The sequence below is a fragment of the Numida meleagris genome, chromosome 3 (assembly GCF_002078875.1).
Source record: "Numida meleagris isolate 19003 breed g44 Domestic line chromosome 3, NumMel1.0, whole genome shotgun sequence".
Taxonomy (NCBI): Eukaryota; Metazoa; Chordata; class Aves; order Galliformes; family Numididae; genus Numida; species Numida meleagris.
This window is the reverse complement of record NC_034411.1, coordinates 63,557,992-63,576,429: the sequence shown is the minus strand read 5'-3', so window position 1 is coordinate 63,576,429 and position 18,438 is coordinate 63,557,992. Positions and strand designations below refer to the sequence as shown.

Below are 18,438 nucleotides of genomic sequence, written 5' to 3'. Positions count from 1 at the left end.
CTGTACGAACTACTTGGATCCAGCAAGAAGAACCCATCAGAAGGCGAAAACAACTGGACTGAAAAATGAAAAGAAAAAGCTGATCTTTGGGACCAGTGAAGGAATAAAACAAAAAAATTTTACATTTTTTGAAGCAATTTCTGGGAAAGCTAAGTTAGATATTCTTTATCAAGTTGAAGTGATGGTTTGGAATATTTCTGTGCTTAGAAGTTATATCCTGCTGTGGCTGATTGGATGTTGATTCAGTAGCAACCAAAAGCAGTCATCATAGTTAGATTGTGTAAGCGTTATAAGAGGAGGAGTGAATGAGGGTTCAAACCTCATAGTGAGTGCACAGTGTCTGAAAAAATATTGGAACAAAATGTTTCCTACTTACATCATGATCTGCCCTCTTGAGTGAGGCTGTACTGAAGGGAGCAGAAGATTATTAAAAGAATAAATGCTGGAAACATAGCAGAGACCTGTTGATGTGTATGTGAGGAGGTGAGGAGTTCCAGTTCTAGTCTGATGTGATTGCAATGGATATAGTTGATAAATGTGCAGAAGTTGGACATCTCTTTGTAAGCAATGGGCCAAAACTGACATGTGAGATGCCGGTAGGTTGACTCTAGGAACTCTGCAAGTGGGATCGTGTTGCTCTGACACTCAGAGTGCTTGTTCGAACACAACAAACTCAACAGAATTTATTGCGAGCTTGGCATCAGGTCGAGTGGGCAGAGGGAATCCTGCTTCACAGGGTCCGTTGCTGGCCAGGTGGTGTCAGGAATTGTGGCTGCAGAACCCTGGAAGAAGATCAGGTGAGACTTGCACTCTCCTGCTCACTTGTAAGCCTCTGTGGTCCTACATAACCACCTTAATCCATCACTATCCCTTCCTTTAAACAAAGGACGTCACCTTACTCTTACCTACATACAAAAGATTGTCCCAAGTGATCATTTCTGTATCTGCAGGAGCAGTTTCAAAAGTATCTTGTCTCAGTGTTGCTGGCCAGTTCTGCAGCATGGGGGAAGCTTCCCAGCTTTCCCACATGGAGATCTGCCACTCCGGTAAGGCCAAGGCTTTGCTGTGCAGGTGCTGCGAGTTCAGCCTGCACCTCCTCTCGAGGTGGTCCCTTACTGCAGATCAGACCTTTAACTCATTCCCGTTGGCGGACCGGGAATAAAAGACTTAAGTGCTGTGGGCATGCACAAGACACAGCTCTGGTACCCTGGTGCATCAGGGTACACCAGGTACCCTGGAACCCAGTAATTGTAACTCCAGTGCCACAGTTCCTGCTGCAGCTGAGGAGCTCTGGCTGATGTGAAGACGCAGAGATCTTTGGAACAGAAAACGAGAAGACATTTGGGAATGTTGTTGGATGAGGTGTCAGCACTGGTCAGCAGCTGACCAGGTTCAGCACAAGTTGCAAGCCTCCTGAGGAACGCTTCATATCTGGGATGAGCTTCCTTACTCCATCCTGAAAGCAGTAGCAATGAGACCTGGGGTCACCAGCACCATGCCAGTGGGGGCCCAGAGCACCACACCCTGCAGAGCTTCCATCACCACTGCAGAGAGTTTGGGTTGGAGGTGTGGGGGCACTGTTATTTTGGTATCCTTGGCATCTGAGACAAGACACGGAGCCCAGCAGGCAGACAGCCATGCTTCTGTCAGTAAGCAAGGTGAGAGGTACTCGAGTACACACCCCTTGTAAGCTGGAGGGGTAATAATAGCGATGTCTTTCAGATACACCTTTCACACACAGGTTAGAGGTGTGTCATTTGGTCTCAACAAGTGGATGAATTGTTAAGTAATCATTTCTTTGTTAAAATCATGGACAGATTAAACCCTGATAGTGACTCAATGTCTTTATGAGTCACGGACTACTGGTAGCTTCTTACAACTACAAATCTAGCAAGTCAATGCCAATGATAGAGTGAGGATTCACCTAAAAACTGCTATGACTATATGACTATGACTGATGCGTGTTTTTTCTCAAAATTTCAAGGAGCAAATTGTCAAATATGACCTGAAGAACTGTAACAGACAGTGCAATGAAGTGTTTCGGTTAGCAGGCAACATCAGAAATCGCAACATTAAGGCCATTTCATTTGGTTGTCTATAACTGGGGTGTCATTAAAGCCGGTGAATGCAAATGCAAGCATGATGAAAGGAGCTCATGGTTTACTATGAAAATTAAATAATTTGTAAAATTACAAACAGGAAAGTGATGGAATTGAATAGCTCCTTCAGATAAGTCATGTTTTCTGAGTGAGTTCTTCTATTTACTATTTCTACAACATAGCTGAAAATTGTCACGTTTTGTTCTTCCAGAACATCAGGCACGTCCATCCATGATAAGCTCCAAAGGGTGTCAAAACTCCAAGCCAGGCTACATTTCTCTGTCGATATCCCAGGTGAATTTGATAGGCAGGGTCTCTATTTTTTCTTTAAGAACTTCATCAAACCTTTCACTCTGCGCCACTGTCATCATGTTTTTCCAGTCTCCAACGGTGCCTGAGGAAAGAAGCAGCAAAGGGAGGTGAGAAGAGGAGCAGGCACCTTATCTGAAGCTTGCATCCCACCCACCAGCAAGATCTACTCTCAGGAAGCTGTTGCAGGCTTCCTCAGCATCTCCGTGTTGCTGGACTTCCAAGTGGGGCTTTGTGTGCTCTTTGGAGGACACCTCTCCAAATCTGGGTGCACCTCCCCCTTTAATCCCTGGGGATCTCCTCCTGCACTGTGCTTCAGGACACTTTAGCAATGCCAAGGAGCCCAGGGATGCCACATATTGACCTTCACGGTAGTTGGATGAGCTGTTGGCCTGTGCTCACACAATGAAGCTGGCTGTTGTTGCCTTGAGAAGGAAGAGAAACCATCAGTGGAGGAGATCTGCAAGGCAGCACTATTTTCAGCCTTTAACTGCCTCTCATGTCCGGATAGTAAGTCCCTCGGTGGCCCAGAAACATTCTCTTTTCCCATTTGGGAGAGGCTCTTTTCCCCACTGAAAGCCATCTATACATTTAGCCACCTGCTCAACAATCATTTTGATTCCTTAGTAAGAAAGTGGTACCCTACACGTGGCTCAGCACAGCCTTCAGGGTCTTCTGCAATATCAGGCAGGCCTTTTGCCACTTGCATTACAATCAGTGAAATATTGCATTTTATTATCCTTAAGGAAATGTGGTAAAACCAGCAACACGAGGGCAATAAAAGAACTCTTACAGAGTTAACTCCACCTCATCTGAGCTCCCCTTTTGAGACTGGGGCAATCCAGATAAGTCTAGAAATGCTAGGCTCATTTTGCATCAAGAGGAGGAATTAAGTAGGTGTCAGAGTGGACTGCAACTGTTTTACCTTTCCGTAGAAACCTGCCCTTCCCTTTGATCGCGATGTCATCTGGCAAGTTCTCGTAGTTTGCCCTGGGGTCTTTTTGCATATTCTCAAACGTAGCCTGTCTCACCACACTTTCTATTTCCTCTTCACTCAGCTTCTTGCCTATGAAGTTGCAGATTTTCAGCACAGCACTTCTGAGATCCTGCAATAAAGCAACCTTGAAGCATCTTGATGATGTAAAGAATATCAGCCAAGGTGGCGGGCAGTGTGGGCTGCACTACTGGGGCTATGACTTCTCCAGGAGAAGGGCAGCCACCTTGAAGAAAGGAGAAGTTGCACAAAAGCATAGGCAGCCACTGAGCAGTAACCTTCTGGTCTGAAATTTTGGAAATCCTCAAGTACCTCAGTGCCTGCATCTTGATTAATTCTTTCCTTTATTCCAGAGAGAGACTCTTTGGGGTGGCAGTGAAGATGACTTTTGTCATACTGGAAGGGGCTTTATCTAATAATTCTTAAGCGTTTCATAAGATCTTGCAAGATAAAGGATTACTCTAAAGACCCATCTGAAAATGCATTCAATATAGGAAGAGATTATCTGGATTACAGTGATACAATGGATCTCACCTTTTTCATCTCTTCGTAGGTAAGGAAGAGTATATTGAAATCCTTTGCATGGTTATACCAGCCTGAAACATGATCAAACCACGCACTGGCAAGCACTTTTCAAGGGAAAACAAAAAATAAACAGAGTGTGTGTGAGAGAACTGCTATTTACAACCATCAGTACAGTAAAACAGTAAAATTATCAGCTATGCTCTGGCTCCCCTAGTACTTTGGAGGATGGGAGTGTAGGCTTCCCTCTCTCCTGTTTCTGTTTTTCCCTGAGGCTCAGAAGATGTTTGTACCCACAGAGGCCCAATTAATTCAGCTTTACCAGGCAGTGGAGGGACACATGGTCACAGCCCTTGTGTGACACTTCTTTACGCAATGTGGCAAAAGTGGCAAAACCTCCTTCTCTAGTTCTTGTTTTGCTTTGTTTTCTGTACAGTGTCTATTCCTATGGGTTCAGCTCCATAACCAAGAGCAGAAAATGTTACTGAATCCTCAGTCACAATGGTTATACTCTGAACCAGCACCTGCTTCAGACAGAATAAGCAGCTTGAATATTTCTGCAGAGTGGCAAACCTTGACTGTCTTTCCTCCTTTGGACCAGTTTTAATCAGGAAGTAGTGCTGAGCTCAGACAGACACTCCAGATTTGGTTGCAGGTTAGAATAGCTGAGGATTCTGGGAGATCGGTATTTATTACTATAATTAATCCTCATTCAGTCTGAGGTCATGGAGTAGGATTTAAGCTCCTTAGTAAGAAAGATATCCTACCTTTTCCAGCTAAAAATCTCTCCATGAACATGTTAAAATCTGGTATTTTCTCTAGCGTTACCATGAATTTGGAGAAGTGATAATAAGAAACCAACACGTCCTTAGGGTTCCTGGCAACATAAATAACCTGCAAAACAATGAGAACACTGCTCTCACGGAGATCAAAGGGCTCCATTACTCCCACCATAATGTCCATGACATGAAGTAAATTTACGATACCAAGTCACTGTTGTTTTGCTTATAGGTAGCAGTATTCCCTTTGTGGTTGTTCAATACCCACTAATATCTCTTCTCAGGGTGTTACAGTCTACACTGATGCTATCCATTTGTGCAAGGCAGACAGGTGGCAACATCAGCCCTACAAAATCATTTTAACTTTCTTGTGCATTTGGCATCACATTTCTGCAGTTCTTATGAGGAAATGCACAACCACTTCTGGTAAGCCACAGCTCTGGCATGGTGTTGGTGGTGTCAGCACACTGTGAGCTCAGCTGCTGGCCTTTGCAGATGTGGTGTTGTTTTCTCCTCCAAATTTCCTCCAAATTTCACTGGGGTTGTGAAGAATTTGCTGAGAACATGAGAGATTTTTACTACACCCGTGTCCATGAATAACTGACAACAATTCACAACAAGGAGTCCTATTCAGATACTCCCAGTACTGATGAATAAGACAATACATCTTCTCTATCCATTATAGTTCTGTGTGGGAGGCTTTTTTCCAGACTCATAATTTCACTGGAATTCGAAATTTTCACTTGGGTGACGTCAGTCCAAATTTTTTTCCCTGGTAGATCCCACTAAGTTGCATTTCGGCACCACCCCTATCTCTAGCAGCTAGGGCTGCAGGATTTGGCAACATGAGACCAAAGAAGTGGTTTCCACATCTCCCCACTTATGTGAAACTGGTGATATTTGTACCAAGATGCAGAAAACTAGAAGAGGAAAAAGGCAGGATTTGGATCAAATCTCTGATGCAAATTGTCGGGATTGGTTTTAACTAAATGGCAAATATAACATCACTTACACGTCCCTTTTTGTTTCTCAGGTCTCTTGGAGTTAAGTAGTAAGGCAGGTGAGTGGCAAAAACACGAGGCAAAGGAAGACTTGCATAATCCAAATTTTTTATATTATATTCCACCCAGGGGATTCTGTCCATGGTCTCCATATCTTCTGTTCCATTACGGTGGCCTTCGTGAAGTATTAAGCTCAAAATATTCTGAGTCCACACAGTTCCTGAGAAGAAAATCTTTTGATCTGAACTTTGATTTTATTTTAATAATTATTAAAATCAATGGCAGGAAAGGTCTGAGTTCTGGGCTCCTTTTCCCCTTTATGCCCTTTGCCAGGAAACTAGGGAATCTGAGAGAATTCAGATCAACGCAGAAGGGCATCAAACTATTACTGCTGGCTAAGCTCTCTGTACAAGCACAGAGAAAGGAAGGCATCCAGCACTGAAGCCTACTTCTTGAGACCTCCCCTGGGAAGGAAGCTTTTGGATCTGGAGTTCTGTATGTATGTTACTGTATGTATGTTATAGATTTAAATCCACAGAACAAGATAAAGAAATAATCCTCAGAACCAGAGGAACGATAACTTGGCCAGTGCCCTCCCCAGTAATTTCCCAGCTGACTATCTTGCTCAGCTTGGCATCATCAACCTCGGCAATTTTGCATAGAAGTGGAGCTTATCCCAGATAAATGCTAAGGAGGAAAGCGGATGGTGGAGCAGGACAGAGGGAAGGATGTGAATGAGAGAAAGATGACATTCTGTGTGATTCCTAACTCAGAATCATCTTCCAACTCCTTCCTGCCCCTGGGCAACCCATCCCTTTGCAACACAAAACTTCTTCCTCCAAAGATGTGCTCATCTCAGTGCCTTAGCATTTTGACCTCTCAAATCTTGCCTTCTTCTGAGCACACCTGCCAGACTGAATCCCAGAGCCAGACGGATCAGCTCAGCTGGCTGCAAGCAGGAGTCTTGTGTCTGCTTGTTTAGGCCATGGCTACGCAGGATTTGTACTTAATGCTGCACTGTGTGTACTCAAAGATGCTTTGGATCTAAAAGCAAAGCTAACAACCTTAGGCATGCGATTAGATGAGTGACTAAAAGCAGATTTATGTCCCCATTGGATCAATTCAATTCTTACCTGATTTTGGATAAGTAGCTATGAATATGTCACTGTCTTTGACTTCAAAATTCTCCAGGGAAGCTACATAATCAGCTGTAGTATTTACAGCAAAGTAAAACCCTTTGTAATTGAATACAAATTCTTTTGATGGTTCCATCATTAGTCTGTTGTCTCTTATGGGTGAATAAGCTGCAATAAGAAGATATAAACGCATAGTTTTTTGTTTTGCTGTTATCTCATAGAAAAACAAAACAAAACAAAAAGATCAAAAAACAAATAGAAAAAATGCATTTTGCTATAACAGTTCATTGATATTAAGCTTTTAAATTTTCATGAAAATCAGGTTATAAAATGAAAAAAAAAAGTGAACACCGTGATTGTATATTCATTGATGCGTATCTTACCTGCATTTAAAAGCTGACATAACTAATGGCACTCTGTGAAAAAATCATTTGTGAAAGTTTCTCTAGGATTTGAATGACTAATGTCTCCTTTGGGTGGCCACCAACTCTTAAAACAGATCTTGATTAGCCAAGCTCTCATGAATGCTATTATCAATCTCCTGTTTAGGCTTTTTTGCCCCTTTACCGTCCCACCCCTTGAGTCCCCCTGGCCTCATGCTTGGCCAGCAGTGCCCTTTTTGACAGGGGGTGTGGTGGAGACAAGGACGGGCCACAACCTGATGCCCTTGGATGCACCTGTGGGCTGCCAGGGGCCTGGCTGCACAAGGCACATGCACGTGGACACCGCCTGTGGGACCCGTGCTGCCTTCAGCCCGTGGGTCACCATCCCACCATGAGGCAGGTGCCAAAACAGGGCAGCACTGAGCTGGCATGCAGCACACCCTCCCATTGCATGGCCACAGGACACATGGGCATCCCTCAGGCTGGCTCTGTGGCCGGGCTGGGCCTGCTGCTCCTGACACCTGTCTGCTCTCAGCCACATTGGCTTAACGGCCAGGCAAGAATGCTCAGGAATAGCTTATTTTCATATGACTGGAACTCTTTTACAGAGGTAGGTTAAATAACTGGAGAGTCACTAATCTCACCAGGAACACTGGCAGCAGTAGCCCCACTCAGAAAACCAGGAACGGATTTGAATTCAAGTAATGATAACAAAACTGGTGACACAAAGGACAGAAAGACATGGGGAAAAAGTGAATATTCTTATGATTAAGGAGGAAGAATGGAGATTTTGTAAGAAACAAAAAGAAGACACATTAAATGCAGTTTGCAGAAATCCTTTTTGATCTCATTCCATCAAAAACCTGAGCTTTCATATCACTTTGACATAAAGGTAAATGCACTGGTTCTTTCTTACAGAAATGTGATTATACTTTAAAAAAAAAAAAAAAAACAAGCCCACCAGGACAGAAAATCCTTGCTGCATAGTCTAGGAAACATATTCACAGTCCAGTGTTATCTGATGGGTGAAGTAAAAACATTCTAATATGCTCTAATACACCAGAAATGCATTTGAAAAATCTAAAAATCTACCTCCAGTTGCAGACACCAGAGTGTCCACCAGTTCCTCTCCTTCACCTGTGGGGATCTGACCCTTCTGCTTTGCTCAGAGAGCTGCCTTGCAGCCATGACTCCAACCCCCTGCTGAGCAGTACAGAAAAATGGGTGTAAAGCTCAGCTTCCCACAGCAGCTGCCAGAGCCCAGCTCTGCATGGCCATCCTCCCCTCGGCACACACTCTGCTTCTCTGGCAGCACTCCTCAAAAAGTTTGGCAGAAGAGCTCCACGCACAGTTCTACTCATATTACCAGAAGGGCAAGCAACATGGCATCATTTAACACACCAACCCACAGCTCCAATAATTTCCAGCATGCTTACCTCCTGCCTTCTCTTCCAGGGCCCAGGGAGATGTATGTTACTCCTTCTGTGAACGTGAATCGTTTGAGAGAGGTGTGAGCAGTCACGTTTCCTTTTTAACTGTCCTGTTTGGCTGTTGTCCAGTATTTGCTTATCTGTAACACAGATAAAGAACTGACATAACGCTTTAAAAGGTTAAAGCACTCCAGAGAGATTTCGGAAATTATTTTAAGGCACATTTTCATTTTTGTTCCTCCGTTTATCAACAGCATTACTAAGGAAGAGTTAAGAGTGAAGAGGAATAGAACTGACTAAAAGATTCTTTTTCCTCTCTTTCTTTTTTTTTGGGGGGGTGGGGGTGGAAGGGTGGGATGTGTGTTTCTTACTCAACTCCCACAAAACTTTTGCCCATGCTTGTTTTACCTCCATGCTATATGTGACAGTGGTCTGAATGAACACTATGAGTCCTCACCCAGTTGCAGTGGAGTGAAACCAGACACAGCCTCAGCCAAGAGCTTCTAGGAACGAGGTTTTTTTGTTTGCCATATCTGAATGTGCCCATGTTACGTTCTTCTGTGAGTAGCTTGTAAGAGAAACAAAATCTTACCTGGGACCTTTCTCACTGAAACTTGCACACCAACCACGTTACGCAAAAGAGAATATTTTGCCCCCCAGCCCTGTGCCTTGTTTCGTGTAGGGTTACTTTTTAACCTGGATCAATTCCTCAGGTAGTCCCCAAGCTTGCACAATAGATCCATCAGAAAGGGCAGCAAGGGGACAAGCCAGAATGAGGCATAGGGCTAAATTCTTTTTCACAAGGGAGGATAGCTTTAAGCCCAAAGATTAAGCCTGCCCTGCTTTTCTTTCTGCTCCAGTCAGGCATGCCCAGTATTTTGTAACTGCAATTTCTAGTCAAAGTGTTTATCAGCAATGAATGGCAACAGCTATTTATCCTAAAACAAGGCAGAGTGATGGTCCATGGAAGTTTTGAGGAGCCCCAAAGAGCAACATTTGTGGTTCGTAACCAGCTCTGTGATCTAGCTGGAAAGACAAAAGGTGTGACTTAGGGCAAGATGTAGTGTTTTCCAGTGAAAACAAATGGACTGTAAAGCCTTTTGGCCTTTGGACAGATAGTGAATTGGCAAAACATACAAATCTCAATGATATTGTAAAATGGCTGCATCAGGAAGTTATGACCTGCCCCTGCTTGTCAGTGGTGCTGAATTACAGTCTATCAGCAGCTAATTGAACACAGTTTCCATGTATTCAACTCTATTACCTGTTTTGCAACAAATAGTCCTTTACAGTATTAATAATTAACCTCACAATCCAAATACCTAACATATGCTTGAATCATAGGTGAAGTTGCACAAAGTTCAGTTTGAGACTGTAGAGAAAAGAATATTTGTGGTATGGCTTAAAAGTAATATTTCCAGCGCTGTTAATTTCTACCCCTCATGTTCTTCTCTTGTTATTTCCTTTGGTACCTTCACACAACATATTTTCGTTCATCAAAACCATGGCTTTCCTTTCAGAAATGCATACGGCACTGGTAAGCTGAGGGTCCTAAAATAAGCCTCCGCATTCCCTGAGCAGACAACAGACACAGGCAGGCCTCCCACCTATCTACACAGTGAAATTAAAGAGAAAAGTAAATGTCTTAGTTAGGCACATGGAATCTCAACATAAGTTTCATATATTAGTACAAAATACATTCAACATGTCATGGCAAAGAGGCCAAACCAACTTAAACCACTTCGACCCTCATTTTTGGTATGTGCATGGGAACAGATAACCACTCCACTAACTGCGAAATAAAGTTTGCAATACATTCCTTTCCTTTAAACATTCCTCTGGTACTCTTACACTCCAATAAAATCTAGCACTGCCTGTTACTGCACAAAATCCATGCCAAAGATATGTGATGCCTGAGTTACTAGGGTCATTTCTTAGTAGTTATTTCTCAGTATTACCTAAGGGCGACTGTGAATGGCAGGCTAAATGTCTGCTCATTCCTCTGGGATTTCTGTCACTGGCAGATTCTCTCTCCCTCTTTCTTTCACTCCCATAATTCTAAACTAAGTATCTTTTACCTGTGTGTTTTGTATCTGGTCTCCAGTGCTCTGCAAAGTGGCAAGGAATTTTAGATTGCATCCATATTGGATAGTCAGGTAGATATATAAGGGCTGTTCTGAAAGTAATGCCTCCGATATTATTCTGTTGGCCTGTGATGTCTGACGTGGATGTTGGTGGTATGGTAGTAGAGGTTGAACCTTCCCACCAATACTCCATTACATTTTGTTGTTGTGTAAGAGATGGCAGCAGAGGGGCAGTCTGACAAAATGGTGTCTGACATGGAAGTGCATATGAAGAAAAGGTGTGTCAGTGAGTTCCTCTGTGTGGAAAAAAACAGCACACATTGACATTCATTGATGCTTACTGAATATTGATAGAGATGAAACAGTAGATGTGAGTACAGTGAAAGAGTGGATGGTGCATTTCAGCAGTGTTGACCGTGGGTCAGCTCTGCTGGTGTAGATATCTTTGAGCACAGCATGCAAGCTCTTGATCATCACTCGTGAAAATGCAGTGTTGATGGTAGTGAACATGTTGAAAACTAGTGTTTTATAGCTTAGAATTTGCTCTATCAAACTGTTTTATTATGCTCTTTGTATCTTTCATAGTTTCTATGGAAATAAATAGGAAGCACTACTTTCAGTGTGACCTGTTTTCTCTGTCTCTATTTTGTAAAGTTAATGTTTTGTAGTGCACTAATGCCATCACCATTAGATAAACCAAACTGGCTGCTTGTTTTCCAAGACAACATGCAAGTTTTGCTGCAAGCAAATACATGTAGACATGCAGTTTTCCTGGGAAGGCTATTATAAAGGCTAATTTCAATACCTGGAATTAGGAGTGAAATCAAATCAAAGTATTTTATCTCATTTTATACTTGGAATATCTTAGCAATATTATATCAATAGGCTCATCATTTGTCATAAGCATATTGAGTTTGCATTTGCATTGCAAAAATTACTGCCAATATGCTATATTTTGCTCTATTTTTTCTTTACACAATCTGTACGTATGCATATTACATGTACTATTGAATAACCAGGTCTTTGTATTGGGCCCAGTAAGAAGTTACCATGCTTTCTGTTGGTGTAACTGCAGGTTTTTATGGTTTTTTACCTCCAGAATTCTTCTGCTCTTTCTCTAACTATTAAAAATCAATTAAAGATTAGAAGTCCATAGTAGTTCTCCAGGATACTTGAGAAGTGTGGAAAAGAGTATAGAGAGACTGCACATATATAGAGGACAATTGATTCTTCAATTATTCATTTTCTGTGTCTTCCTGAATCAAATCACTAAACATTTTAAAAAAAAGAATATTTGTCCTTTATTCAACCTTACCATAAAAATCTGAGTAAGCAGAACCAGAGTAAGCAGTAGGCAGAATAGTTCTGTACTGCTTTCTGAGAAACAAGCTCTACGTGGACTTTCAATCTTTAATGTATTTTATTAAATGATTGGCTCCTAAAAGAATGAATATCAAAATTAGGCACTTCTTCGCTTAGGTTTGTGACCAGTGTAATTCCTTTCTTTTATCATATTTTCTGTACTTACTAGGGAGGGCATAACTATTTTAAAACACTGTGAAATTGATCTGTCCTTGAAAGACGTGGTGTTTGGACAGTGTTATTTATGTAACCCCACTGGTGCATCAGCAAGATTCCAGCACAGATGCTTTCAACAAGTGTTGTTAAATTGGAGATGTGCATCTGAGCACAGGGTTCCTTTGTTCTCTTTTCAAAGCCAGTGTCTTTTCTTTAAGAAGATTTGACTAGCACTATGTCATAGCCTGACTTTATAGATTCTGCTTTTGGCAAAATAAGTCATAACCAAAGTCATAACCAAACTGAAAGATACATGATTTAAAGGAGTATCATGAATTTTGAGCAGGGAATCTGAGAACATCACATTTGTGAAAGCAGTCATCAATTGAAAAATAGATTTTTAAAAACTGTAATGATTTTTCAATAATTCAAAATACCAAAGTCCACCAGGATAAAAGGAAACTGAGAGGAATGTTAAGAAATGTAAGCATTAAATATTCTTAAATAAGTCTGGCCTAAGAAATGTGACAAAGTCAATGATACAGCAATAAAATCATTTTTTAATTAGGCCTAAAACTCTTTTAACGAAAACACTTAATTTGGCTAGAACTAAGCACAAAAGTCTCTTTTTCATAAAATACTAGATGATTACCTCCTTACATTTCCTACTTTACAATAAAACATATATAGGGTGACAGTTATCCACATGTTTAATTCACATTTTTGTACTTGAGCAAGTTTCAGCAGTAGCAAAGGACTCTTGAAAAGGTCAGGGATGGAAGAACATACTATTCTTTTCTCTCAGCTGGAGTAGAGATCCCAAATCCTTGAAACTATTTTGCACGCCCAGTAGCTGTAAAGCTTTACACCATTCACATGTTTTTTTTTTCTGTATGTACAGTAAGAATTATCAGCAATATAACTTGGCATTTCCACTCTAAAATTTCTACACACTAAACTTCCTTCAGAAGTAGACAAAGTGTTGCTGGCTTACACGGTTATAAAGATGTTTGCCTAAATATTTTACACATTCTTGTATGCAAGGTATTTACAAGCACTTGCCTTTTACAGCTCTACTTTTCTCCCTTTGTCATGATTCAGGTTCTGATAGAACGCCTTAACACTCCTGTTTGCCTTTTGAGTAAGAACTTTTCTTCTTCCATATCATCATTTGCCTTGGGTCCATTTTTCACATCTTCACCAATAACCTGTTCCCACCCCAGATCTGGTTCATCTTTAATACAGCTTTTTTTTATTTCAGAGCTGTAGATTTTCAGCACAGCATGTCTGAGACCCTGCAAAAGACAGAGTAACGGAGAGGTTGAAGCAGTATACCATTCCATCCATTGAGGTGTCCCATCCTTGTCAGTGTTCAGGAGCCATTTGGACAGGGCCCTCCGTAACATAATGTAATTTTTGGTTAGCCACGAAGTGGTCAGGCAGTTAGACTTGGTTATCTTTGCACAACTATCAAGCAATTATTGTTATGGCTCACAGTACATTGAATTGTTCTTTTGTTACAATTGATTAATATGTTTTAATTAATATTTCACCTCTTCAATACCAAGTTCATGGATAGGTGGTATTAGAGGTAGATACAGCCATGGATAAGAGTTTGTATACACTCTTCCTTCCCCAGGAGGAGACTAAAATATAAAAGACAATGAGCATCACTGTGATTAATGTATTATACCTGTTTTAAATTTATTCAGACCACATAGTGCCAGACTGAGAGTGCGAGAAACTGGAATACATTTAATTCTAGTGTAAGTAAGAAGTTCTTGGGGAAAAAAACCAAGAACCACACACACACAGAAAAAAAAAAAAAAAGAAAGAAGAAAAATAGGAAAAAACACCCTAAACAACAAAAAAGATGAGTAATTACACCCAACTGACAACAAGGACTTTTGCAGAAAAACCTTTTCTTCTGTACTAAAGAATTGCACTGGTTTATACCACCATGAAGATAGTATAGATGAAGGAGGATGTGAAACCATTGCTCATCCCATGTGTCTACCCGCAGCCCCACCCTCCCACCCCTCTTCTTGGTGCATAATGTCAGGTGTGATGTACCCATTATGCAGATTGCATTGCATGTAGATTGGTTGCTCCCAAAGTAATGCCTCACTGTGCTCAAATCCACTGTTTAGTCTCCATCAACATTCAGCAAGTATCAATGAATGCCAGTGGTTGCCATTTCTTCCACGTGGAGAAATGCAACATTTTCTTCACAGGCACTTCCATGTCAGACACCATTTTTTTCAGACTGCTCTCTGCTGCTATCTGTCACAAGGCATTAAAATGTAACAGAGTATTGGTGGGAAGGTTCAGTCTCTACTGCCATACTGCCAATGTCTGCCTCGAATGTCATGGGCCAACATCATGAAATAAGAGGCATTTATTTCAGAGCAGTCTTCATATACTTAAATGAGCCGCAAAGACAAAGCTACTGTGATTTAGAGCACACAAGCACACAAGTAAACCATCTAGAAAAAAAACAAAACAAAACAAAACAAAAAAAACACAATTTCCTTATCAAGGATACATATAAGAAAGCAGTTCCTTGACCTAAAAATTTTATTTGTCCATATTGTTTTGAATTATTTTTCTTTAGACAGAGAGCAAAGGGTGAAGGGAAGGGAAAGAAACACAGCTTCAAAAGCTCCTACATCCGTCTATCACACAGAGGAAGGAAAGTTTGTGCTGGGAACATACATTAAGGGCAAGAGCTGAAAATGTGTTTCCTCTACACCAGATGTAACAATGAAACTCTCTCCTACCTCTCAACTCCTTCCTTTTCTGGAGCTAAATTGTAAAAGGAGCATGCAACAAAAAATGAGGTGATGGTCCATGTTATGTAAATTATACCCATGCAACAGATTCTTATTCCTTATTTCTATACAATCTATTCTTCACAATATGTTAAGCTTAAATCATTCTGAGCCCGCATAGGTTTGTGAAAGAAAACAAAGTCCTCAAAGGCTATTTTATGACCATATTGTTTATTTAGGGGCAAGGGTATGTCATAAACACATCTTAACTACCTATGGTTTCTTAGCTACCTTTGGTTTCAGATTTTCTAAGACAAAGTGCAAGTTTAAAGCTAAAACTGTGATAAACTCATGGAAACCAACTATTGTATTATTAGTAGTACTGTATTTTGGTAAATTCTGACAGGACTTCAGGTAAGCCATGTTCTCACCTATTGCCTAGTGAGCACTATATGGCCAACCTTCCTGCTGGGGCAACAGTTACAATGAGCCCAGTTTTCTCCCCGATTTCTCTGCGTGCAGACATACGCCTGTACGCAGATTTTATGGAATGGGAAAATAATACATGACTTATCTTCTCTCTTAAGGCATTTGGAACTACTTTTTGATTTTAAAGTGCCTGAAAAGTATTGTGGATTCCCTCAGAGGGTTTGATTAGATGATCAGAGCTCAGTGCAGCCCCTGAGGCCACCAAAGAAGAGTGAGGAGAGCATCTGGAGGAGGCTGCTACTGCATTACAATCCTCTCTGTGCTGGCCCTGGTAGAATATTAATAAAATAAGCTAGTTCTTACGGTGCTTCAACAAGAGTGGTTTTGTAGCATCAAGGTGTCCTCAAGAGGGCAGAGGCAAAATACGAGCCTTTGCTGGTGAGGTGCAGGCATGCAAGTAAAGCAGAACACATTCTTTGGTGCAGCTCTCTGTGGCAAGAGACACAATGTCTGGAGCACAGTCCTCTAATTCCCAGGAGCTGCAGCATGCTGGTCTGCCTACATGCTAACTCCTTTTACCTTCTACAGACACATAGGAGGCCTTATCACATCAGTTACAGTTGGCAAGACAGTGAAATCATCCTGGTATCAGGTCACTTTGTCCTGGTATCAAATCAAAGTGCTCCTATCAGCAACAGTCCCATCTCCAGAAGCTAGTAATATACTTCAAGGTCCTACTTAGCAGCAAAGGATTCCACACAGCTGCAAGTACCAGTAAAAAAGAAGTTTAAAAGTGTATCCTGAAGACAGGTAAGCAACAAAGCAGTCTGCGCGTTCAGCTGTGCTAGCATACAGGATTGCAGTGGCCAAGGTGAGCTGATAGGAAGAGCTTTGCAGTGTTCCGGCTGCTTCTGCTTTAAGCTGCAATGTGAACCTGGCTGGGACTTGTAACATCCTTCCAGTGGCTCAGAGTTCAAGAGGGACGCAGTGTCTCTGGTGAGAGGGTGCCTTCTGCACCAATAGTATGGGGAAAAGCTGCTCCCCAGCAGCCACATGTTGGAGGCATCTTGCCAGCACTTCTTGCCATCTTGCTTGTTGAAGTATTGCTTCCAAGCCACACATCTTCAAACAACGAATAGCATACTTCTCTTCAACAGCTGAGTAAAGCAGATGCACTTTTCATTTACTGTTGTGTATTTTTCTAACATTTAAAGTACTGCAGCAGCAGACTTAAAACATAGAGATGAAGATGAAAGATGAAGATGAAAGATACAGGGAAAGCCATAGTATCGGTTTCCTTATTTGTAATCAGAACAAAATCAGGTGAAGAAATAAAATGAGAAGAAATTAAATGAATGCACGCTCGTGTATAGGCGTGTATAACATTTTTCCATAACATCATTCTTGTATGTATACTAACGTATACCTTCACCCAACAACGCATTTGCCTGAACAAGTAGGGGGCAGTAAAAGACAGAGAAACACCAGCTACTGTAAGGTAACAGAATGCAAGTTTCATAAGTCAGGAAAGACAGCAGCAAAGAATTTGACTAATGGGACTTCCGGCCTTTACAGAAGCATAAACTTCACCCATACAACACTGCTTTTATTTGAACATGATGGGGAGAGGTGAAGGAAGGGAAAAGGTCAGGAAAAAGAAGAGTGTTCTCCAAGTAGCCATTACAGAGAAGACACTGAGAGATAATTTACATTAAAGGAAGTTTTAATATTTTCTTTATGTACATCTTTGGATTTTTTTTAAACTGAGGAATATAAAAAGGGTATTTATATACAAATCTATATGATATATTTATATACAGTATATATACATATATATTTGTGTGTATACACAAGATTTCATTGGGAGTAATCTCTGTGTGGCACGAAAAACAGGAAGCTCAATGAGGGAGTAGTTACACACCGATGTTCTGCCTTGCTTTAAGCAAGAGCTTCATGATATCTCCTATGCTAAGTACTTAGGAAAGAATCACTCTTTTGCACAATAGTAACTGCTTTGCTTTATTTACAGAGGTTAAACTTCATATTTTCTCCTTCAGAATACTCTGAAGATTTGATTTCTCTAAATTGACTATATTTTTGGAAAAAAAAAGAAAGGAAAAGGAGACTCACCTATCCTTAAATTTTCTGTAGATACAGTTAGCCTGCAAGGAGGCTATTCTCATTTTAATTTTTCTACTCAGGGAAGATATATTACCTCAAAATTAGGACTGATTTGGGAATGGGTTCATTCATGAAGTTCAATTTATCACAGAAAATGTTAGAATAGGCAAAATGAAAAATGGCTCTGTGCTGATGCAAGTACAAAGAAGCACTGATGTGTGACAACAGGCAATATTTAGGAGATAAATGCATCCCAGCTAGAAAGTAGGCCCTCTCAGCCTTCGCTGCTATTTGAACAACACATGGTATTAAGAATGCTGTGTTCCAGATACCAGTGGTTATCGCAGCAACACCTCTTCCAAAACAATTTGCTGTTTAGGATATGACAAATATTTTAAATAACAACTTCATTTGCAATGCTTGCACTGAAAATTCAGAGTAATCCACACAGCAGCAGAAAGTTCTTTGTACATGAAAAAGACTCTGAAATAACCAGGAGATGGAATAAAAAACTTACCAGGTCATCTCCAGAGCGCAGCTCTCTAATGAAAGATTCCCTGAAATGTCTCACATGCCACCACCAACAAGGAGAAGACCAGTACTGAAATAAAATGCTGGGAATCACCCAGTACAGGTGAGCTCTTGTCTGCACATAGGAAATTACTGACTACTGGGCAGGAGCGTGCAATAAAATTCACTAAAAAATAATGAGACTGTTAGAATTTTTTCTGTGAGGAACAAAACAGGGCTCGCCAAAATCCACATTTTTCCCAGCTTTCCCACATGGAGATCTGCCACTCCGGTAAGGCCAAGGCTTTGCTGTGCAGGTGCTGCGAGTTCAGCCTGCACCTCCTCTCGAGGT

At 41.2% G+C, this 18,438-nt stretch overlaps 2 protein-coding genes across 2 annotated transcripts in view; both read right to left on the bottom strand.

The window, feature by feature from the left end:
• Positions 2,144-8,959, bottom strand: LOC110396633 (amine sulfotransferase-like). Its single transcript, XM_021392415.1, has 7 exons — positions 8,660-8,959; positions 6,838-7,008; positions 5,716-5,924; positions 4,692-4,818; positions 3,937-4,031; positions 3,334-3,514; positions 2,144-2,493 (listed from the first exon to the last, which is right to left on the bottom strand). The coding sequence occupies exons 2-7, from the start codon at positions 6,977-6,979 to the stop codon at positions 2,369-2,371; spliced, it is 879 nt and encodes a 292-aa protein (XP_021248090.1). The 5' UTR covers positions 6,980-7,008; positions 8,660-8,959; the 3' UTR covers positions 2,144-2,368.
• ZUFSP (zinc finger with UFM1 specific peptidase domain) overlaps positions 13,177-18,438 on the bottom strand; it is a 13,879-nt gene continuing 8,617 nt past the window's right edge. Inside the window, exon 10 of the mRNA XM_021392002.1 lies at positions 13,177-13,550. Within this exon, the coding sequence (XP_021247677.1) occupies positions 13,353-13,550 (198 nt within the window). The 3' untranslated portion in view covers positions 13,177-13,352. The remainder of the gene's footprint in view (positions 13,551-18,438) is intronic.